Here is a 23,505-nt window from a genome sequence, read left to right as displayed (position 1 = left end):
TCTGTAATTTAATGAAGAGTTAATGGTTTGTTGATTAGTTGTCGAAACTGTTTTACTTTTTAAAAAGTGGAAACCGGTTCCGCATTAAGAATATATTATCGTATATAGAATAAAGAGATCGAACTCGCATATGGTCTTTTTCTTTTTCTTTTTTTAAGTTGCTTTTTTTGCTTGGAATCTTTCTTTAATATTTCTTTACATAACTCTATCTTTTTTTCTTTTTTCTTTTTTGAATGCTGGCTGGGATAAAGATAAGTACTCTTAGCAAATATGCAAAGTCATAATAAACATATCATGGCTTAGAAAAGCTAGTTGATAATAGGAGGTGTAACGAGACATTTATAAATTTACCTGCACAATATTTTTGCATTTCAGGGTTGGTGCATCACATTCTGCATTGGAGCTATACAATCTATAGTCCGATGGCCTACATGTCCAGGCCCAAGGAACATCTCACATTTACTAGGACAGGGATTTCCCAAACATAATTTCACATTCCCGATAAAGGGGGAAAATCTACTGCTTCTGCTGGAATTGGATATTGGAATGGCAATCTGAAATTGGGAATATCCTCCATAAAATATTATCAATGTCCGAAAACATTTTTTTGTGGTTTTGTTGAAACCAAAGAATAAAATATGGAAAACCAGCTAATAAAACCATAAGACTACTTTTTCTAATGGGACAGTTGATGACTTCTAGTCCAATATTGTTCCAAGCCCATGCCCTGGGTTCAAAACTTAATGTGGCTCTGCCTCTAACAATACTTAATAAAAATAATAATAATAATAAAAAATAAAAAATAAATAAAGAGATTGCAAGTTGATTCATTGCAAAAACATTAGGCTGTTCCTGTCATTGTTGGAGTACTTATGCAATACATATCATCCAAAACTTCAGAGCCAGCAGGTAATAATTTATATGTCAAGTGAGGATTCAGATACATTTAAAGAAAGCAGGCAAAACACCACTTAAGTACACAGCTTATTTCTATCAAATATGCTTGATTCTCTTAAAGTTTAAATGATAGTTGTTGGGTTACTTTAGAAATACCATCCAAAACTTCAGAACAAGCAGGTACTAGTGTATATAACAACAGAATCAGATACATTTACAGAAAGCAAGCAAAGAACCACCTAACAGATATGCTTGATGCTCAGAAGGTTCATTAAGTGCCTAAAGCAACATCATTCCAAGTATCTCCATCAACTTGCTGAGCCTCTTGATCTGTTCCATTATGCAGAGTTGAGAAGGAAATAAGCATCAAAGAGATATACGACACTTGTTTTTAGTGTGTAGAGTAGTAGATAACAATTTGAAAATGAATGTCAACCCCTTAAAAACCTTCCTAAAGCCTTTCCTACTGAGAACATGTAATAGATTTTACAGAAAAAATACAGAATCAAGAAACAAACTTCCAAATTTGATTGATGGGGTACCAGCCAAGCACTTGAATTTACTATAAAAAAGCATATTTATGTATATACATTTTCAAAATTTTCCCGGCCACCAAATGAAATAAACCATCCCTTACAATTTCCAAAAATACTAACAAAACCGCATATAGACTCTGTTTTGCCGAAGGTATATATCACTTAAAATGTTCATAAGTAGACAAACATACATGAATCCTCAGTGTCATCATTCCTAACAACAAGAACGGGTGGTAAAGGAAGATCTGGAATAAGAAAAAGACAATTTTTACAAATTATAAAATATATATATATATATATACCGTTTTATAACTTATGGTAGAGCATACAAATTATTTTTTCACAAATAAAAAATATAAATTATTATCATAAATAAAATGATATTGCCTCAAATGCAGAAACAGAACTACTTCACACAAATGGAGTGGGGTCCTAGAGAAGCATTTCTCAAGGTACACCCCGTAATCATCTTCATTAGTCATATTCATCTTTGTCAGCCATTTTTGAGTAGGCAGGATTTGGAATTGTATAAGAGGATGAAACAATTGTAAAACATAATTCGGCCGGAGCTGGCTTGGCTTGTTTTTTCTTTTAAGATTCCTCTTGAATCTACTTGTGCTTTCCAATCTTTTGCTCTAGCCTGACTTTTGTCCTTTTGGGCTTCCTTACCATTTTTAGGCATCAACAAGCATTCAAGGGGGACATGATACTTGGATAAAGTTCAACCATTTGGAGATAAGGTATTTGGCACATCAAACAAGTCTTTTCTTAAAACAGAAACAACAATCACTAGATTGAAACCCCTATTACTTACTTTGTACAAGTATAGGCTGCATAGCATATTTGTTCTGCTGCAAAGTGAGTTAGCCTCTTTGAATTAGAAAGCACAGAATTTATAAATTTGAAGTTATATACTTTTGACAAATTTTCCATGACAAAAAAAATAATTAATATGCAAGAAATAAAAAGGTTACAATCACTTTTACGAGTTAGCATTGGCCACCAGATAGAAATAACCTTGTAAATGATAATAACAGCATATAACCTTATAAAGAAAATTGTTGAAACAACATCATATAACTGTAGTAAATGATTAACAAGAAACAGAATTACTAACCAAAATTTGCAAGAGAATTCCCAGAGATCAAAATTGCCATAGAAGCAAGTTTCTCAATAATCTTGATAAACAAATTATGTGCCATGTGCAGGGCAACATCTTTTGCATAGCAGGTCCAAACATGGAGATATAGGTTGATACCTAGCGAAAAATAACATCTAGGCAAACTTTGTTTGTCCAAAATGAGAAAAAAAAAAAGAAAAAAGAAAAAGAAAAAAAAAAGAGTTCATAAAAAATCCCCATATTGACCACCCAATGGTACTCCATAATATGCAGAGAAAGGGGAATAATCCTTGGATAGATAACTAAAATATATGAAATAAAACCTGCTTCATGAAAGCTTAAATAGATGAAATAGGGTGCACTTTAGCTCAAATCAGTTTACTAGTATGTATTAACAATAAAAAAGAGAAAGATAAGGGGGGGTGGGGGGGAGTTCAAATCCATTTAAAATAACTAGGAAAACATCCAATTCCTCTTTCCATTAGAAAAAGGGCATGATGGGACCACTATGCAATAACCAAACAATTTATACCTTCAAACTTCACAGACCAAGGCACCTAGAGGTACTGTCGGTCTAGTTAATCCAAACATTTGGGTGTAATGAAAAAAACTGAAAGCATTAATCAGGTTTTTCTTTATTTATTTATTTTTTTGAGAGATTTTTGTAATTTGAGAATAACATGGATCAGAATGCATCAAAACTCCCAAATTTGGAAAATCACCTTGTGAGAACCGAAAAGTGTTTAGACCATAAAATAAAAGGGATCAACACAAAACGCAGTTAACTTGAATAACATACATTTGGAGTAGTACAAACAACACATGGATCAGAAAAGGGAATCTTCAACACATAATAAGAATACTTCTGGTCTGCTTCAATGATCCAAAATAACCCTCATATTGATCTCCAAAGACCTTTATAAGCATAACCTATGGTGCAAACCCAGATAAGTCATTGTGTCATGCTTATGCATTTGCTTCTTTTGTACTATGTGTTGATTTGTCTTAAAATATTATCCCTTATTACATCTCTAACAAATTCTAATAAAATTTTCAAGTAAATTCTTCATATGCATTAGCTTCTGAAAGACCCAATTTGCTAGAACCATCTCTATTCAGGAAATAAATAAATAAATAAATAATAAATTGCAGAATTCCCGCGTACAAGAAACTTAAAAGTATATTTCACCAGTTAAAAAACCTATCTTTATTGATATTTTTCTAATACAAAGACATTATTGAATTACCAAGAGCATTAAACAAAGGTACACCAATTTAGGATCATGGAGATTCACTATCACCTTCTAATGAAAATAAAACATGATATTAATTATATTTGAGAATGCCTAAACCAAACACCAATAGGGAAAAATATATATATGTATATATATATATATATACATATGTACAAAAATTAAAAAGCAAACACTAAAGTGAAAAACAAAAAAAACTTATTGGGGTCAAACTTATTAATGCTTCTTCGTAATAAAGACCTTTGTTCCATTTTTGATGGTCAACTCCCCTCCTGGTCCATCCAAATAACTTGAGATCCTCAATGCCTCCACAACTTGCTCATACCTCACAAAATTCAATCTCTTCAACTTGTGGCGCAGAGAATTAGGTGAAGCCATCTTGATGGCTACAAATCTTAGAGCCGTCATGCACTCAAGTTGGTTTGGCAGATTTTCCGCCAAACTCCAATCAATAATGATCATATCCTGGAGGTTTGGCATTGCATTTCTCTCTACTTCCCACATTCTGATATCATTATAAATCAATTTCAAGACTTGGAGTTGAGGAAACTCACCTGCAACCATAGTGAGCTCGGGAGGAAATTTTTTGGCTTCTTTTATCTTTAGCTCCCGTAGGATGGGACGCCTTTCTAGGATTTTCATAAGGTGCAAATCCATGTATGAATTATAAAAGGTTATCCTAGAGAGTGTTGGTGGCAAAGTGCTCAGACGTGGCTCAAATTCCGGGAAAACATTGAGCTTCAATCTTTGCAGGCGCTTAAAAAAAATCATCAAAGTGACCACCCAATGGTACTCCGTAATATGCAGAGAAAGAGGAACAATCCTTGGATAAATAACTAAAATATATGAAATAGAACCTGCTTCATGAAAGCTAAAATAGATAGAAAAGGGTGTAGCTTAAATCAGTTTAGAAATATGTATTAACAATAAAAAAGAGAGAAATAACGAAAATAGAATTTCAAATCCATTAAAAACAACTGAGAAAAAAAGAAAAAAAAAGAAAAAAAGAAAAGGGTATGATGTAGGGACCTTCAAACTTCAAACAATAACCAAACAATTATAAACCTTCAAACTTCACAGACCGAGGCAATAACAGGTATTGCCAGTCAAGTTATCCAAACATTTGGGTGTAATTGATAACAAAAAATAGAAAATAAAACCTGGAAGTCATTTATCAGGCTTTCATTTTTCAGAAAGATTTTTGTTATTTGAAAATAACATGGATCAGAAATGCATCAAAGTTCCAAATTTGGAAAATCACTGTTTGAGAACCGAAAAGCGTATAGACTATAATATAATAGGGATTAACAAAAAATGCAGTTAACTTGAAAACATACATTTGGAGTCGTACAAAACAACATATGGATCAGAAAAGAGAATCTTCAAGACATAATGAGAATGACTCTGTTCTGCTTCAATGACCCAAAATGACCCTCGTGTTGATCTCCATAGACCTTTATAAGCGTAACCTATGGTGCAAAACAAATAAGTCATCGTCTCATGTTTATGCATTTGCTTTCTTTATAAGCGTAACCTATGGTGCAAAACAAATGAGTCATCGTCTCATGTTTATGCATTTGCTTTCTTTCTACTGTTTGTTATTTGTCTTCATAAATTATCCCTTATTAATTTCCTTACACATTCTAATAAAATTTTCATGTAAACTCTTCATATGTATTAGCTTCTTGAAAGACCCAACCTGCTAAAACCATCTCTATTCGGAAAAAAGTTGGGGAACTCCCCAGTGTACAAGAAACTCAAGCATTATTTCACCAATAGAAGGAAAAAAAAACAAAAAAAAACAAAAAAAACAAAAAAACAAAAAAAAAATCTTTATTGATATTTTTCTAATACAAGACGTTATTGAATTACCAGAAGCATTAACAAAAGGTACTCCAACTTAGAATCAGGGAGCTTCTCTGTCACCTTCTAACGAAAATAGATCTTAATATTAATTATATTTGAGAACGCAAAAACCAACACCGATAAGGAAAATATATATATATATATATATATATACAAAAATTAAAAAGCAAATAATAAAGAGAAAACCAAAAAATTAATCGGGACAAACTTATTAACTCTTCATCATAATAAAGACCTTAGTTTCATCATTGATGGTCAATTCCCAGACTCGTCCTTCCAAATAACTTGAGATCTCCAATGCCTCCACAACTTGCTCATCCCTCACAATATTCAATTTCTTCTGCAACTTGTAGCGCAGAGAACTAGGTGAAGCCATCCTGATGGCCGCAAATTTTAGAGCCGTGATGCGCCAAAGTTGGTCTGGCAGATTTTTCGCCGAAGACCAATCAATAATGATCAATTCCTGGAGGCTTGGCATTGCATCTCTCGCTACTTCCCACATTCTGATATCACTATAAATCATTTTCAGGACTTGGAGTTGAGGAAACTCACCTGCCTCCATAATGAGCTTGGGAGGGAAATTTATGGCTTGTTTTATCTTTAGTTCCCGTAGGTTGGGAAGCCCTCCTAGGATTTTCATAAGGCGCGAATCCACGTGTGACGTATAAAAGGTTATCCTGGTGAGTGTTGATGGCAAAGCATTCAAACGTGGCTCAAATTTTGGGAAAACATTGAGCTGCAGCCTTCGCAGGTGTTGCAAATTCTCAAGGCTTACTAATACTTCTGTCACCTCAAATTCATTCATAGCTTCAAAACCATCATAACTTAACGTGAGGGATGTTAGTTTTGGGAGCTTGGAAATGACACGCACTGTTTTTTTATCAATACTTATTGCATCAATGACTTGGAGATTGAATAAAGTGTCATCATTATTGTTGTGGTTGTCCTTTTGCCTCTGACGCTCGGGTAATATTCTCAATGCTGCAACAACATTTAGATGCCTTAATTGTTTCATCCTCCATATACTCTTTGGCCAAGTGTAGCTGGATAGGTGAAGCTGGATGTCAATTGTTTCTAGATAGGGAAGGTTGCATATAGAAGGTGGAATTTCATCAATATAGTAAGTTCCATGTATGCTCAAGTGCTTTAGAAAGATGAGCTTTTTTATCTCATCTGGAATTCGATGCATTCGGCCTACATCCAAAAGCCGCAACACCCGAATGAACTTGAAGCCTTCCAAAACCCATTCCCACTGCTTTTCCAAGAAATCACCCCCTTGGCAAAAGAACAGCAAAGAACGAACAGACGATGCATTACAATCATTGCAGAAGACATATTGAGCAGAGTCACAATGGACAGAAAGTCTTCGAGGCTTGCCAGGGCATGAAAGGTTAGATTCTGATTGAACCTCAAAAAAATTCTCCTCGACACTCTCTTTAATGCAAAAATCATGTAGGAGATCATGGATGCGACATGTTTTTACACTTCCTTCTCTTCTCCTACTTGCCACTTGGATTAGGCTTCTATCAATGAGCTCATCCAAGTAATATTCTGCTACATCATCCTTCGTTCTATTCCCAATTTGTTGTATGAATCCCTCATCTATCCACAATCTGATTAATCCTTGTGTTTGAATCTCATAGTCTTCAGGAAACATACCAAAATAGAGAAAACACGGCTTCAAACGGCGTGGCAAGTAATTGTAACTTAATGCAAGAATATCTAAGCATCGGGTTCTATCTTCAGTAAGATACGAGTTGACACGACCAATAAATTTGAACCATATTCGGGGTGACTTCTCTTTGTTTGCCAAAATGCCTCCTAATACAACAATAGAAAGTGGCAATCCTTTACAACTTTCTGCTAGTTGCCATCCTAGAGATTCCAAATTGGAAGGGCATTTTTTTTCTCGAAACACTTTCTTGCGTAATAATTCCCAACTTGCATGCTTGTCAAGAAACGGTAAGAAAAAAGGATCACGACTTGGGTTGGCATGGGAAGCAATTTCCTTTTCACGACTTGTGATTAGTATTCTACTTCCATTTGAGTCATCAGGAAAAGCATCTTTTATCTCCTCCCATACTTCAGTTTTCCAAATGTCATCCATGACAACAAAGTATCTTTTCCCTCTTAGGTAGCCACGCAGCGTTGCTTCAAGTTCTTCATGAGACATCTCATCCGAATTTGACAAATTGAAATACTTAAATAAGTCAAGAAACAAGCTTCTTATTTTGCATTCTTGAGAGACAAAAACCCATGCACAACAATCAAAATAACTCTTGACACAAGTATCATTATAGATTTTTCTAGCAAGTGTTGTCTTTCCCAATCCGCCCATACCGATGATAGAAATGATATCAAGTCGTAAATTATATCGATCAGTGAGTTGGCTTACCAGTCTTTCAGCGCTCCTGGAAAAGCCGACCACATCATCTTCCTCAACTTTTCTCCTCCTTCTCTGAAGTGATCGTACCGCCTCTGCATCGACGCTGGATTCAGCTTCCACGATGTGGTACTTAGCTTTATTATCATAAATATTTCTTATTTTGTTTTTGATGTTGTTTGTCTTCCCTACAACATCATGAAGCTTATTTGCATGGCCAATTGTATGAATCAATTTACCAACTGGGTTTTTCCTATCATGCTTTATGACTCGAGCCACATATGTGTCTATAACATTTTCAGCCTCAAGAGCAGCTTCTTTGATCTGGTCCACCACCTCTTTCACGAGATGATGCTCACCACGCTTCCCGGACGAATCTTTGAGGAAGGCATTCATGATTCCCAGATCATCTTTAAGTAAATTGACTTGATCCTTCACTCCAAGAAGCAAATTGGCTTCGTTTGAGATAAATCTGATCAAGCTCTCCAAGACAACGGAAACAACATCGGCCATTCTAGTGGTTGAAAACTCCACCTGAGATAGATCAAAAATTTCTTGCAAGAAAACTCAAAAAAGTTGGAAAATTTAGGAGTTTAGATTACGAAAAAGAGTCATAGGGAAATGGAGAGGACAAATCATGGAGGATATGAATAGATTTTTTTGGGTGAATAGGTTCTCTCGAGAAGCCAGTAGAAGCAAGTGGTACCAATAGTAGCCAAAAGCTATCGAAATCATTAAAGAAGGAAAATCATTTTCAGCTAAAAAATAATTAGGAAAGCATTTCTCTCTCTTTTTGATCAATGCTGATTAAGCTGTTTTGCCACTCTCTCCCATGTACACATTTTTTATCGGACAGTGGCAAAATATTTCAAAAAAAAAGCCATTGTCTTTCGTTAAATTACAAAATATGCCACATGCCAAATTAATTATTAATTCCAAATCGTTGCTAACACGTAGACTTTTATTATAATATTATAATAGTTTTTAACAACATAACAAATATAAAGAAAAAAAAAATCTAATTTACGAAAATGATAGTATATAAAATATTATATACATTCTAAGAAATAACTATGCAATTTGGTTTTTGAAGGACTTTTTTGTGTAGCTTAATAATTAACTGACAAGTAGCAATTCTGTAATTTAATGGAAGAGTTAATGATTTGTTGATTGGTTGTTGAAACTGTTTTACTTTTGAAAAAGTGGAAGCCGGTTAGCATTAAGAATAAATTATCACTCGCATATAGTCTTTTTCTTTTTTTTTCTTTTTTTTTTTTTTTGGCTTCTGTTTTGTAGGTCAAATATCAATCAATGGATGGTGGAATCTTTCTTTAATATTTCTTTAAATAACTCTTCTTTTTCTTTTTCTTTTTCTTTTTTTCTTTTTTTTTTTCTTTTTTTTTTTTTTACACTGGGATAAAGATAAGTACTCTTAGCAAATATGCAAAGCCATAATATACATATCATGGCTTAAAAAAGCTACTAGCAAGTTGATTATAAGCAAAAAGTTGATTGTAGGCGGCATAACGAGACATTTATAAATTTACCTGCACAATATTTTTGCATTTCAGGGTTAGTGCATCATATTCTGTATTAGAGCTATACAATCTCTAGTCCGATCGCCTAGATGTCCGGGCCCAAGGAACATCTCACATTTACTAGGACAGGTATTTCCCAAACATAATTTCACATTTCCGATAAAGGGCAAAAGTCTGCTGCGTCTGCTGGAATTGGATATTGGAATGGCAATCTGAAATTGGGAATATCTTCCAAACAATATTATCAATGTCCGAAAATTTGTTTGTGACTTTGCTGAAACCAAAGAATAAAATATGCAAAACCAGCTAATAAAATCATAAGACTACTTGTTCCAATGGGACAGCTTGGTGGCTTATAGTTTAATATTCTTCCAAGCCCATAGCATGGGTTCAAAACTTATTAGGCTCTAACAATACCTAATAAGCAAAAAGCTAAAAAACAGATTGCAAGTTGGTTCATTGCAAGAACATTAGGCTGTTCCTGTCATTGTTGGAGTACTTATTCAATACATACCATCCAAAACTTCAGAGCCAGCAGGTAACAATTTATATGTCAAGTGAAGGGTTCAGATACATTTAAAGAAAGCAGGCAAAACACCACTTAATTACAGCTCATTTCCATCAAATATGCTTGATTCTCTGAAGGTCTAAATGATAGTTGTTGGGTTACTTATGGAAGAAATACCATCCAAAACTTCAGAACAAGCAGGTACTAATGTATATAACAACAGAATCAGATACATCTACAGAAAGCAAGCAAGGAACCACCTAACAGATATGCTTGATGCTCAGAAGGTTCATTGGGTGCCTAAAGCAAGATCATGCCAAGTATCTCCATCAACTTGCTGAGCCTCTTGATCTGTTCAGTTATGCAAAGTTGAGAAGGAAATAAGCATCAAAGAGATATACAACACTTCTTTTTAGTGTGTACAGTAGTATACAACAATTTGAAAATGAATGTCAACCCATTAAAAACCCTTCCTAAAGCCTTTCGTACTGAGAACATATAGTAGATTTACAGAAAAAATACAGAATCAAATAAGCAAACTTCCAAATTTGATTGATGGGATACCAGCCGAGCACTTGAATTTACTATAAAATAGCATAGTTATATATGTCCATTTTCAAAATTTTTGGGGTCACCAAATGAAAAATAGATCATCCCTTACAATTTCCAAAAACACAAGCTAAACCGCATATAGACTATGTTTTGCCTAAGATATAATGTCACTTAAAAGGCTCATAAGTAGAAAGACATACTTGAATCCTCAGTGTCATCATTCCGAACAACAAGAACGGGTGGTAATGGAAGATCTGGAACAAGAAAAAGACAATTTTTACAAATTAGAATGCAATGCAAAGTAATAGTATGATAAACAATGATGAAAGAAACGTGTGTTAGTGTTTATATAGCAAGAAAGGAGAAGAAAAACCATACCATCATTAGGAAGAGTGTCCCTCATCCATTCTTCATCAACGATATCAACAAGTATACCCAGGCTTAGTTCTGACATTTTTGGTTTTAGGCAAAATTCAATCTAGATTTTGATCAAGTTCAAATTAGTAATTTTGTTAGCAAAGAATAAATAAAAAAATTCAATACTTTTAACAAAACTATACAATAACATTTTAGGTCCATGGCTGAATGGTATTTTTCCACTGAATTCATTAGACCAAAAAAAAAAAAAAAAAAAAAAGGTATAACACCGCACTTATGTATAAGTCGAAAGTTGGCCGAGTATGGTTTAATCCAGATTTTGCTTCATTGAAAAAAAAAAAATCAAATATTTAGCAAAATCAAAAGCAAAATCTGCCCTAATTTTCATCACGTTTGACGTCATATATTATAGATTATTTCAACGAAGAAAAAAAAATTAAAAAAAGAGCATTGCTGAAGAGGGCTTTCCAGCTGATCTCAAACAAATCAAAAAGTTTCCTAGAAAATGAAGAAATGAAGAGAGAATCGTAAACGTGATAGAGAAATAGAGAGTTTGAATTACCTGGAAAGTCCTCAGCCGGTGGTTGGCCGACGAGTGCCGTTGAACAAAGCAGAGAGACGAGAGAAGGAGTAGAAAGACAGTGGAGATACAGAGGAAAAATCTTAAAACACCCATATATCCTTCGTCATGAAGGGGACTTGAGGACCCAATTGTAATTTCATAAAAAGTCTTCTGTTTGACCGTCGCCAGGTAACCGAATAACGAAATGACATGTGTCCGATCTAATTAAAATAGCCTCGACTTGTTTTCTACTAAGACTACGTTTGGCATTGTCAAAACAATGCTAAATCTACTTGCTTCAAAGAATCAGATTCACTAACTGGAGTATAATCAAATAAACAGTTTTTTTTTTTTCCTTTTTTTTTAATATATAAATTTTACTAAGATTAATTATATGACTGGAAATACTATTAAAAATTTTAAAAAATTATAAATCATCATAAGACTGACCTCACGTGAAATTACTACGGTACTGAAGAAAAATATACCTACAAATAATTTTATATGTTGGATTAAACTGTTATGACCAACAAAAGTCTCTGCATAGCTCCAAATTTTTATTTTTATTTTAATCTATTGATGTTTCTAAACATTAAGTTGACAAAAATAAATGAATAAATAAAACAGATTAATAGCATACCTGTTTGTATTTATCAGAAAAAAATATAAATAAAATGAATGTCTATTTTTTTTTAAATTTAAATTTTTAAAATCAATAATAATTTAATTGTATTTAGGAAAAGTAGCTTATGATTTTTATTAAAATTTTAGATTGAGAACTATTAAAAACAAAAGAAAATGGTATTTATCATGGAGGAATATTTCTATATTAGGATTTCCCTTTTTAGTATTAAAAAAATTAAATGTCTCTAATTAGTAAATGATACATAAACTGTGAGCTTCACTAATGATTATATACAATATAATAGTAAAACTTTTTTAGAATTGATCAAAACTTGATTAAATTCCCACCTGAAATGTTTTATTTAAAAAAGAAAAGAAAATAAAAGTAAAAATCTGAATCAAAACCTGATTGTTGATGGGTGGACTAGTTTTGTAGAAAATCTTCAAATCAAATGCAGGTCAATGGCCCAAAATTGAACATATTGGACCATTCTAATAACAACTAGGCCTGATGATGGGTCTAAGAAGACTGCACAAACAACCTCTAAAACGCCCTTTTTCTTTTTCTTTTTCTTTTTTCAAACAACTCCTTTCCTTTAAAGAATATATATATCATTTGTCTATACTATAAAGGAGAAGAGAGCAGTGGTTTTTGATCTTTTTTTACTATTTATTTTGGTTCAAAAACGGCAATCTCCCATGCGTTTTTGCCCCCTTTATTTTCATGTGTCAAGGGATGATTACTCATTCTCAACATAATCTAAACAACTGGTTTCTTCTAAACAGAAAGTGGTAGGAAATCACTGAAAGGTTTCCCTTCCTTGATTCCGTGAAAAGGTTGATAAGACACGGTAGTTGTTGACACTGTTGGTTGCTGTTGCCATGAGCTGGTCATTGTTGTTAGTAGGTGTTGGTAGCTGTTGGACACTGTTGCTGCTGTTGTGTGTAAAAATAGTCAACAGGAAGAGTCACGGGTGCAAAGAGGTACGAGAATAAATAAAGAGATGTGTAAGTTTTTTTAATAAAACAAACAACATTGTTCAAAGGTCTTCTTCAAACTGTTATTCTCATCAAAGGCATCCCTCATCTCCCCTTTTGCAAACATATAAATGACATTTCCGCAACTGTGACTTTGAATTCATCGAGGACTTGGCCAATATATATAAATGGGTTTGGCATCTAATTTCTCCGACGAAGAGATTTGAAGCCTTCATGAACTGGGTCTTCATTTTCCATCCAAAGCTTCTATCGGTCCGGAAATTTTCTGGCTTATTTCCTTTGTTTGACGATGACTGTTATTTCTTCTTTAATTTCTCATCCCTTTTTCCTTTTTTAACTATTATTGATTTAGCTTTGGCTGTTTTATGATTATGATCAATCAAGGCTTTCTTTTTATTGCTGTAGAACTTTATTTTATCTGAAAAAATTATCAGTTGAACTGTAAATGGTTAAAAATTACTAGAGAAAGTAATTTGTGCTGCTGGAAATCTATAACTTGAAAAATAAAGTAAAAAAGTGACGGGTTCTGTGTTTGAAGAGTATGTGTTTGTGAAATTGTCTTAGCGAACGAGGAAATGGATTTTAGTGTTTGTTGTAAATTGTTTTTTTTGTCAACCAACAATTTAACAAACTACATGAACCATAATTGTAAACCAACCTGAGAATTGCCTCTTCCAATTTTTCGAGGGTCAAAGGACATTTGATTGTAATTATTACTCTTTTTCTTTCGACAAATCAAGCTCTACTCGGGAGCTGATTCAAATAGATACATATAAAGAAATTAGTAAAATAATCACTTTTTTTTTTTTTTTAACATAATTGGAAAAGATGATTAGTTTAAGACTTGAAGTAGCCAAAAAACTAGCTGCATGATAATTTAGTGAATTGGCCAACAAGTTGACCCACTGCACCAGATGCATCTAATATGAACACCTTTTCTCCTTTCTTAAGATTAAACTCCTTGGAGAATCCAACATGAGCAGACAAGCTGGGCATACCTATATATATACCAGTAATCCATAATATATATTATATATTAATAGCTAATTGATTTGGAAAACTAAATAATTAATAATTAATGAATGAAAATGGAAGAAATTGAGCATGTACCAAGAATTTCAAGAATTCCAGCAAAGTAAGAAAGAGGCACATTAGTATGGTGGATCTTGATGAGGTTTTCAAGTCTCTCGATAAGGCTATATTCTTCCCACCTTGTTGTTCCCCGAAATAAGTCACCATCTTTGTAGTCTGGATGTCCAGCATCCAACACTCTAGACACTTAGAACCCACTTAACAGCTGCATATGCATATATGTGCAATGATTAAGTAGTTTTCAATATTAATTAATATTATCAAAATTAAACTATTCTGTCTATAAACATATATGTGTATATATATATGTAAAATAAATAACCGTAACATTATTGTTTAAATTTAATAATTGGTATTATATAGCTTGAACATGTAAGAAAGAAAATAAAAATAAAAATGGGAAACATACAGTGGCAGGGGTATAATCTGGTCGACCATCTGTTGGCTTTGCATAATAAGTCGCTGAAAAGGATTGTAGGACAAGTAAAGGTTCTTCACAAGAACGTCAGTGTAAGCATGTGGAAGCTTAAGCTTAAAGTAGCTTCAGAAGTCACATGCATATAATCTTCCTTAGGAAACCTACCCTTCATATAGTTCTTGAGAATCACCTGTTTATTTCTAACCTCTACCTTGCCCTCTTTCATTGTACTCTCTCACTCAAAAGATTCACTGAATTGCATATGTATGCAACTTAGACAGCCTTTCTTATACTTATAATGCACAAATGTGTTTCTGTAATTGTTGACTTCATTTTCTCTAAAAAATTAATCGAGTCAAGATATATATACTTGATTATGTAGAAATGTGTAATTGCTTACATTCCTTAATTAGTCCTCTCCTCACGTATCAAATCACCATTTTATACTTTTCAATCTTTTCTACAATTTTTGCCTTTGTATTCTCTACTTTTTTTCTTTTGTTTTGGTATTAATTAGTCGGTTAAACTGGTTTTGGCCACCCCTAACAAAGATTTAAAAATAATAATAACAAAGAAAAACTTGAACTGTGAGTCCATGAAGATTGACTTGTTAACTTTGTAATTTATTTATTATGTGGTCTAGATGTTGTTGTATTGCTTTGACTTAAATTTTTATTGGATATTAAAACTTTATTTTTGTTGGATATTAGAACATTATGAATTTTTTTTTTTTTTTAAGTGGCAAGTGTGGTTGTTTTTCTTTACCCCTTTTTTTGTTTGTAATTACGTTCTTTTACTCATGTTTCTCTGTAAATAGTTTCTTTTAGGTTTTTGTTGCTTTTACAACATAAATTTGGCATGGCTTTTGTTAGTTGGGAAGTTTGGTAAGCTTATATATATATTTGTTACTTTGTTAGATATGTTTTTTCAAGTTTTAAAATTTTTTTACAAGGTTTTAATTTTGTTGAGTTGTTCTGTTAGTACATTGTTATTGGTTAATAGAGATGATCAGAATGTAAATAGCATGGTTCATATTAATATTATGACGACTCTTCACTATTTTTTTTTAGTTTAGAATAATTAATATTAATTGGTTTCCTTCTCTTCAATCCGAAAATTAAAATAAATTATAATTGTCAGTGATGGAATATTCATTAATATTTATACGAGTAAGTTCTATTAGGTTGGTTCATATGGAATTCAAGATTCAAAATGTTATACTATTTATATCTAACACCATTCTTTAATGAAACATAAATGTTACCATGTCAACATATATAGGTGCAACTCATTTTAGGAAGAAATTATTTCATTCTTTTCACTTTTGTACCATATCTAATTAACAAAAGTAACTCAATACACAAAGATTTCCTTTTTTAAAACTATAAAATTACATAGACTTTTGTTTAATATATTAATGCATGTATTTTACAACTTTTAGAATATGTTATATTTGGAAAGAAGGGAGAATCATAATTAGTAATATTTGGTCAGGTTAACGAAAATAATGAGGTCGTGAAAGTGAGGCAAAAATGACAAGCATTGTAGACCTTTCACAATCAAATGATGCTGAGAAGAGATCACAAAAACTATAAAGTCCTCTCCTGTATGATAGGACAAAAAAGAATACTTAATTCGCCATCGTGGGATATTCTTTTCATTTATATAAGAATGGTAGAAAACTGTAACTTTTTGTAGACTATTACAAAATATTTTGTTTTCAATTTATCCTACAATAGGAGCACTAACATTGATATTTTCAAAATTACAAGATGTAATAGAAAATAATTTATGTATTACCTATTATATTTCTATTAAATCTTGCAATTATGTTAGAAAAGTACCAATGATGCTAAGACATCCTCATTTATGATGCAAATATTTTGTGTTTTTACTACTCATTATATTTTTTACCTTTTTGCTCAGTGAAATAATGTTCTATTTTCTACAAATAAGTCATCCTTAATTGAATGTTTTATATGATTATTCTATTCAAACAAATTTTTTCATTCCTATTAATATAAAATTGAAAAAATAATTAACAGATATATATTTTTTAAATTATCATATCATAGCAATCATAAAATCATTTTAATTACAACTATTCTGAGTAAAAAATAAACTATTAGATATTCAAATTTCACATTAAACCACGTACATCGCACGAGGCCACACCTAGTATATATATATATATATATAGACCGTTTTATAACTTTTGGTAGGTACAGGCAATAATATATAAAATATGTATATATTTAAAATCTATTTAAAAAAAAACACGATTTATTAATTATTGAAGCATACAAATTATTTTTTCATAAAAAAATATACAAATTATTATCATAAATAAAATGTTTATACTAATGTATAAATGATAATTGTTGTAAACAATAAAAATAAATAAATAAAAAACACTCCCATACACATACCACATATGTACGTCCAAAAAAAAAAAAAAATTTGGTGTACTTAATGACACAATTAAAAGAGCAAGTACCAGGCATGACAATAAATAAAATAATAGATAATAAATAACAAATGTTCATTTATTGTATCTTTTTTTTTTTTTTGGCTTAAAAATTGGCATTCATAGAAACCAAAAGAGCCGACAATACAAATAGTCTGGATTCAAGAGCCTTTCTCAGGTACACACTCCTGAATCATACATTCTCTGAAAAAGATCGATAACCAAAATGGATCCATCAAACTTGAGCAACTCTGAGATGCTTCCCAATTACAAACCATATGGGCCAGTCTATATGCTACCCTAGAGGCCTAAACAAAAAGGTAACTACTGAATAAATGACACAATAAAATAGTCTCCTCAAAGAAACCTTCTTACACCTAGTGCAGAGATAATCTATCATTTCTATTTAGTGCATGCACCACTATTTGAGCATCAAATTCCATTATCACCTTCGACCATCCTTGATCTTTGGCCACTCTCAATGCCTTTCCAATCGCCTCCAATTCAGCCACTTCCAGAATATTTGACAAGGACTTGAAGGCTTGAACATGGATCACCTTTCCACTTACATCACGGGCAACCATCGCCAACCAGCTTCCATTCCGTTTCACTGTTGCATCAGTATTGATCTTTATGTAATCAACTGAGGGGGCTCTCCACCTACGGTTGAGCGCCTGAGTCGTTCCTATGTAATTTCAAATGGCCTTATCCTCCCAAGTTTTAGCTTCCTGTAGTTCTCTTAACCTGCGAAAAATCAGATCTAGAGAGAGATGCAATTGTGGCTTGATTCCTTCATGAAAAGCCTTGTTGCGCAGCCACCAGAGATGTTCCAAAGTGATGGCACCTAAAGCAAAAAAAAAGTTTCTTTATCTGCTTCCTGAACCGGAAGAACTCCTACAAGGTTGGCCAAACAAAAGAGGAAGTCTTTTATTGCAGTAGCTTCCAGTGTATCCCATCAAATGTTCCATGGAATGGCAAACCAGAGACATTTTGTAACTTCAAACTGAAAAAATACATGCACTTCACTTTCTATAGCATCACAACCATGAACGCAACGGTTGCTTTCAACTTGCACTCCTCTAGCCATTAAATTCGTAAACACTGGGAGGCCCGAATTTGACAACTTCCAAAGGAATATTTTTGTTCTCTCGTGAAGAAAACTGTTCCAAAGATCCGTCCGCCACCTGTCCCCGACTACAGCGTCCCCCCTTTCCAACTGATACCCTGACTTCACACTATACATGCCATTTCTAGTCTTCGTCCAAATGAGTTTATCCTCCATGTTATCCGCTGCCTAGAAAATATCTTTAATGCTTCAAACAGAATCATTATCGAAAATACAGATCAACCTCTCCATGTCCCATCCCCCTCTAGTATTTTTCAAGGAGCTAACCATCCCTACTAAATAACACTACTGGGTGATTGGTTGTGGTCGAAAGCCTTCCCGGTTGGGTATCCAAGGGTTTGTCCAGAAAACAACAGAGTCCCCTTTACCCACTTTGAAGCACAATCCCCTGACTAACAGCTTTCTTACCTCTAGGACTCCTGACCAAAGCCACAAACAACCCCTTTTCTTTGAACAATTCATGAAAGAAGAGAAAGGGAAATATCTGGCTTTGATTGCTTGTACCCAAAACTTCTTCTCCTCCGTTGCCAGGCACCACCCAAGTTTTGCCACCATCGCTTTATTGAAACACCACAGCTTCTTTTCCCAGACCCCCCTGCAATATGGGTTAACACACTTTATTCCAAGCGATAAGACAGTATCCTTTTGACAAACTTGAGCTGTTTTTCCAAAAGAAAGATCGGGCCATCTGTTCTATTTTCATGCACTAGAGTTTAGGGAGGAGGAAGGAAGACATTATGTAGAGAGGCATGGCCGTAACCACGTGTCTAATCAATGTAGTTCTACCAGCTTGAGAAAGCAATTTGGCCTTCCAGCCCTACAGCCTATCTTCTACCTTCCTTCTTAAGTCTTCGAACGCTGTTGATTTATTTCTTTCGATAAAGAGCGACAGACCAAGGTGTTTTGACTTGTTATCGAGTTCTTTCATACCTAAGCACCGCTTAATATCTAGTGTTCTTTTTGGAGTAACGTTCCTAGAGAAAAAACAGCCAGATTTCTCCTTATTGAAAGCTTGCCCAGTCCATTTACAGAACAATTGAAGACACCGATACACATTCTTGACCTCGTCCATATTAGCCTGACAAAAAATCAGTAAGTTGTCAACAAACAGAAGATGGGTGATCGACGGGGCTTGTCTGCCAAGCTTAACGCCATTGATTTTCCCATTCCTTTCCCATTTAAGTAGCATTTTTGAAAGAAGTTCCATCAAGATAATAAACAGGAATGGTGAAATTGGATCACCTTGCCGCAGTCCTCTACCCATCGGGATTTGACCAAAGACATTCCCATTCAACAGGAGCTCCATATTCATAGATGACAAGCAATTAAGCACTAGTTTGGTGAATTTATCAGAGAACCTAAAGAGAGTTAAGATTCTTATCAACACGACCCAATCAACCCTATCATACACCTTTTACAATTCGACCTTGATTCCAACAATGCCTCGAACCCCTTTCTTGAGTTTCATAGCGTGCACCACTTCGTTAGCCAAGATAACATTTTTGCCTATCCAACATCCAAGGACGAATACTGATTGGTTTGGGGAAATAATCCTCATTAAAATTGGTCGCAATCTGTCCGCTAAGAGTTTTGATATAATTTTTACAAGGTATTGCATAAGCTAATAGGGCGAAGGTGCTTAAATTGTAAAACACCAATGACTTTTGGAATTAACACCACAAAAGATCGATTAATGTCTCTAGGATGTAATCCCGACCGGAACACATTTTGAACCATACGAATGACATCTGGTCACACTATACGCCAATATTTCTGGAAAAATACTGCAGGCATACCACCTAGCCCAGGGGATTTGGTCGGGTGCATATTCCGAACAACATTCCAAATTTCACAAGCTGTGGGGATAGAATCTAAAATTCTATTTTCTTCCTCAGTAACACAACAGGGGATAAGATCACCAATTCATTTGCTTCTTCTCAGATCCTTAGCCTCATACAACTTCGTAAATTCGTTGATCAGAAGCGCCCCCAAGGTGTCCCTGGTCTCTCTCCAATTACCATCAGCATCTTTCAGAGCCGGGATGAAACTCTTCCTTCTATTCGCAATGGTTACGGTATGAAAAAGTTTTTATCCCCGGCATTAAGCCATAGTTCTCGTGATTTCTGCCTCCACATCATTTCCAACCGTTTCCTCAATTCATTCAGGTCTCCTTAACACTTCCTTTCTTCTGAAAGATTCTCCACCGGTGGAGCTAAGCCTTGAATCCATTGAAGTTCATTCTCTAGCCCTGTTATTCTAGTTTGACAGAAGCCAAGCACATCTCTATTCCAATTCTTTAAAGCTAAAGCAGTGCTGTGTAGCTTAAATCTTACCGAGGATGCCCGTTCTGATGAATCCGCTACCGTCCAAGCATCCTCTATCACCTTTTCACATGTTTCATCCTTTGTCCGCATTTCACAGAAATGAAAAGGTCTTCTCTGTGTTCGATGATCCGCAAATAAATTTAGTTGTATGGGGATATGATCCGAAAGGGCCCCAGAAAGATGAAAAATGCCGACCTTGTCAAACGTTGTTCTCCAGTCTGGGCTAACAATCACCTAGTCTAGGCGCTCTTTATATTCACCTTGCCCCCTTGTTTGTTGCACCACGTAAACCTGTTCCCATTGAACCCAATATCTAAACCTTCAACATCAAATAAAAAATTCCTTAAGAAAAAATTTGACTTCAGTGTAACTGGTCTACCGCCTGCTTTTTCCTCTGGGATAATGACATCATTGAAATTGCCTAAGGACCTGCGACTTCAGACCCGATCGAATATTCATAGTTAATTCCTCCCAGAACGTCTTTCTCAGCGATCGCTTTGCCGGACAATGGCAAAACTATGACATCCAGCTCCCCGATTGTTCTGACTCTACATGAATTCCAATTGACCATAAAGAGGCTGACACCACTTCCCAATTACACGTTCAATTCTAGGACACCGCTAAATCGCCTTTTCTGTTTATTGCTTCTACGAAAAAAATCTCATCAAAAGCCAATTTCCATCAAATGCTTTCTAATTTGTCCTTAGTACTGTTTGTTTCGCATAGAAACAAGCCTGATGGGGAGTACCTCCGAATAAGGTCTCTCAGGCCATGAACTGCAGAGGTCCTCCCTAATCCTCGGTAGTTAGCTATGATATTCATGGCTTGGAAGAGGGGGGGGGGGGGGCATGTGTAGGCCCGCCTCCTCAGCCATAGAAGTAACAGTCTCCTCTCGAAGAGGTTCTTTCATCAACGTGTGTTGTTTCAGAGTGCTTCTCTGTGTTATCACTTGAGCGCATTTTTTCAATCTCATTTTAGGGGACCTAGAGGATAACTCCCCTGAATTAGGAAATGGGGATCCTGGGTCATTGTTATTCCCGTTGGGTTGGATTGGGATTTCCATCTCCGAGAATTTCCTATCTTTCCTATGGTTTGGGCTCGCAGACTGTTGAATTATGGAAGAAGTGTGCTCATTGGGCCCAACCACCATGTCTGTAGCACTGCACAAGACTTGGGCTCCACCCCCAGCCTTGTCCCCTACCTCCATGTTTTTGTGTGGGCCTCCTACAAGCCCGCAATAGTTAGTAATCTGTTGTATCTTACGCTTGAGGCCTACTTTATTCCTCGTTTATGGCTCCTTTGTAATGACTTCATTTGAACTCAACGAAGTTCCTTTTGTCTCAGGAAACTTCTGTTTCTCTTTCCAACACACATTAGGTTTTACCTCTACACCCGTTCCACCCTCGGCACAGGTTGTCTCAACGGTTCTTGTCTCTCTATTCTTTTCAAAATTCAAACCTTCACTGCTAATGTCGTAACTCGAGACACATTCACACAGCCTAGGGTTCTGTCCCTTGTCAACCTTGTCTATATTTTTCCCTAACATTTTCTTCTGACTCGTTCCTCTGTCTGACACTATCCCCTGCTGTGAACAGTGATTAGGCCTTCAAGAACCGTGCGACTTGAAGGTTGAGCCTTAGAGTCAGGTGCCGATGCATCTTCCACTGTCGAAGTTTGGAGGTCCGCCCTAGCCTTCGCAATACTTGCCTTGCCCTGGTCTGAGGGAGGGTTCATCTCCACGACCCCCAGTTCCTCATTGGACCAGGAATCAAAGAAGTCTCTTCATGGGTTCTCGATGCGTCGCAGATGACTACCAGAGTTAACCACTGAGAACGCTCCCTCCTCCGCACGCACCCAGACCCCATACTCATCGCCTTCCGTCTGAGACAAGGTATTTGTACTACTTTTGCATGAATTTTTTAAGTGACCGATAACACCACATTTATAACAGAAGTCCCCTAGACGCTCATAGCAAAACTAAATCCATGTTCGACTAGAACTAATTTTCTGGAAGAAGCCAGTTAACAGTGGCTTTGAAATATGTACTTCCACTTGAATTCGTAAGTATTTTAGACCCAAGAGGTTCTTCCTCGATGAATCCTCACAGCAAATCACCTCCTTGAGTAGAACCCCAATCTTGCAGGCATTCTCTTTGTTTAAAAATTGCAACGAGAGACCATGAATCTAGACCCAGAAAGTGGAAGAGGAGAGATCAAAATCCCGTAGTGACATGTGGGGATTCCACTCCTTGAGACACATGTGCGCCCCATTTATAGTCCATGGCCGTTGAAACCACACTCTATCTCAGTCCGCCTTCATTTTGAAAACGAACAAGAAGGTATTGGTGTCTAACTGCTCCACTCTAACTGGTTCTTGGGTGAACCAAATTCTTCGTATAATCATCGTCACTGTTATTGTTCTAGTAACCTTTTCAGTGATAATTTTCCCCACTAGAGTAAGGTTGGATCTTTTTTCAGCTTCTGTAATGTCAACTGTAAGCTTGAGCTAAGGGAAACCCTCCTACATTTGGGATGGGCCCTCCTCTGCCGCCATCAACCCCGCCTCTGATTCAACTTCACGGAAAATGTTCTAGTTGTCCGAAAGTACTCCCTTTCCACTCTTCACTGCACGGTAATTTCTGTTGGGAAATCACTGCCAGTGTAACCTCTAACCTTCCGGTAGAACCTCCTCACATGGAGAGACTGCAATTTAGCAACAATGGCTAAGTTATTTTGTAAAACAAAGGCAACCTTACCTTGACTGTTTGATAATACGGAATTCGCGTGAGACATAATTTTAGGGTGGAAAGTTCATTTATTGCATCTTATGATACAGACTTTCAAGTACGTTCATCTAAATTGT

At 35.0% G+C, this 23,505-nt stretch overlaps 3 protein-coding genes across 3 annotated transcripts; all 3 read right to left on the bottom strand.

The window, feature by feature from the left end:
• Positions 1-5,621: 5,621 nt before the first annotated feature.
• LOC107425138 (putative disease resistance RPP13-like protein 3) lies at positions 5,622-9,907 on the bottom strand. Its single transcript, XM_048479312.2, has 2 exons — positions 9,603-9,907; positions 5,622-8,589 (listed from the first exon to the last, which is right to left on the bottom strand). The coding sequence occupies exon 2, from the start codon at positions 8,566-8,568 to the stop codon at positions 5,884-5,886; it is 2,685 nt and encodes an 894-aa protein (XP_048335269.2). The 5' UTR covers positions 8,569-8,589; positions 9,603-9,907; the 3' UTR covers positions 5,622-5,883.
• A 141-nt stretch (positions 9,908-10,048) lies between these two features.
• LOC107425144 (anaphase-promoting complex subunit 13) lies at positions 10,049-11,745 on the bottom strand. Its single transcript, XM_016035084.4, has 4 exons — positions 11,594-11,745; positions 11,032-11,131; positions 10,854-10,907; positions 10,049-10,452 (listed from the first exon to the last, which is right to left on the bottom strand). The coding sequence occupies exons 1-4, from the start codon at positions 11,705-11,707 to the stop codon at positions 10,391-10,393; spliced, it is 330 nt and encodes a 109-aa protein (XP_015890570.3). The 5' UTR covers positions 11,708-11,745; the 3' UTR covers positions 10,049-10,390.
• A 5,825-nt stretch (positions 11,746-17,570) lies between these two features.
• LOC132804475 (uncharacterized) lies at positions 17,571-19,625 on the bottom strand. The gene is made up of 2 exons (XM_060818882.1): positions 19,250-19,625; positions 17,571-17,803 (listed from the first exon to the last, which is right to left on the bottom strand). The coding sequence occupies exons 1-2, from the start codon at positions 19,623-19,625 to the stop codon at positions 17,571-17,573; spliced, it is 609 nt and encodes a 202-aa protein (XP_060674865.1).
• Positions 19,626-23,505: the final 3,880 nt, after the last annotated feature.

This window comes from Ziziphus jujuba, chromosome 7 (genome assembly GCF_031755915.1).
Source record: "Ziziphus jujuba cultivar Dongzao chromosome 7, ASM3175591v1".
NCBI classification, from domain to species: domain Eukaryota; kingdom Viridiplantae; phylum Streptophyta; class Magnoliopsida; order Rosales; family Rhamnaceae; genus Ziziphus; species Ziziphus jujuba.
The sequence above is the reverse complement of the archived record's forward strand: the minus strand, read 5'-3'. Positions and strand labels throughout refer to the sequence as shown.

Excerpts from the sequence above, each read along its gene's own strand:
- LOC107425144 (XM_016035084.4), bottom strand. The coding sequence starts at position 11,707 with ATGGGTGTTTTAAGATTTTTCCTCTGTATCTCCACTGTCTTTCTACTC. Across the intron at positions 10,908-11,031 it reads GGACACTCTTCCTAATGATG|ATCTTCCATTACCACCCGTT; the intron begins GTATGGTTTTTC and ends TTCTTGTTCCAG. Across the intron at positions 10,453-10,853 it reads TGATGACACTGAGGATTCAA|ATCAAGAGGCTCAGCAAGTT; the intron begins GTATGTCTTTCT and ends ATAACTGAACAG.
- LOC107425138 (XM_048479312.2), bottom strand. The coding sequence starts at position 8,568 with ATGGCCGATGTTGTTTCCGTTGTCTTGGAGAGCTTGATCAGATTTATC.
- LOC132804475 (XM_060818882.1), bottom strand. The coding sequence starts at position 19,625 with ATGGAGCTCCTGTTGAATGGGAATGTCTTTGGTCAAATCCCGATGGGT. Across the intron at positions 17,804-19,249 it reads AGATATTAAGCGGTGCTTAG|TGAAACGGAATGGAAGCTGG; the intron begins GTATGAAAGAAC and ends CTGATGCAACAG.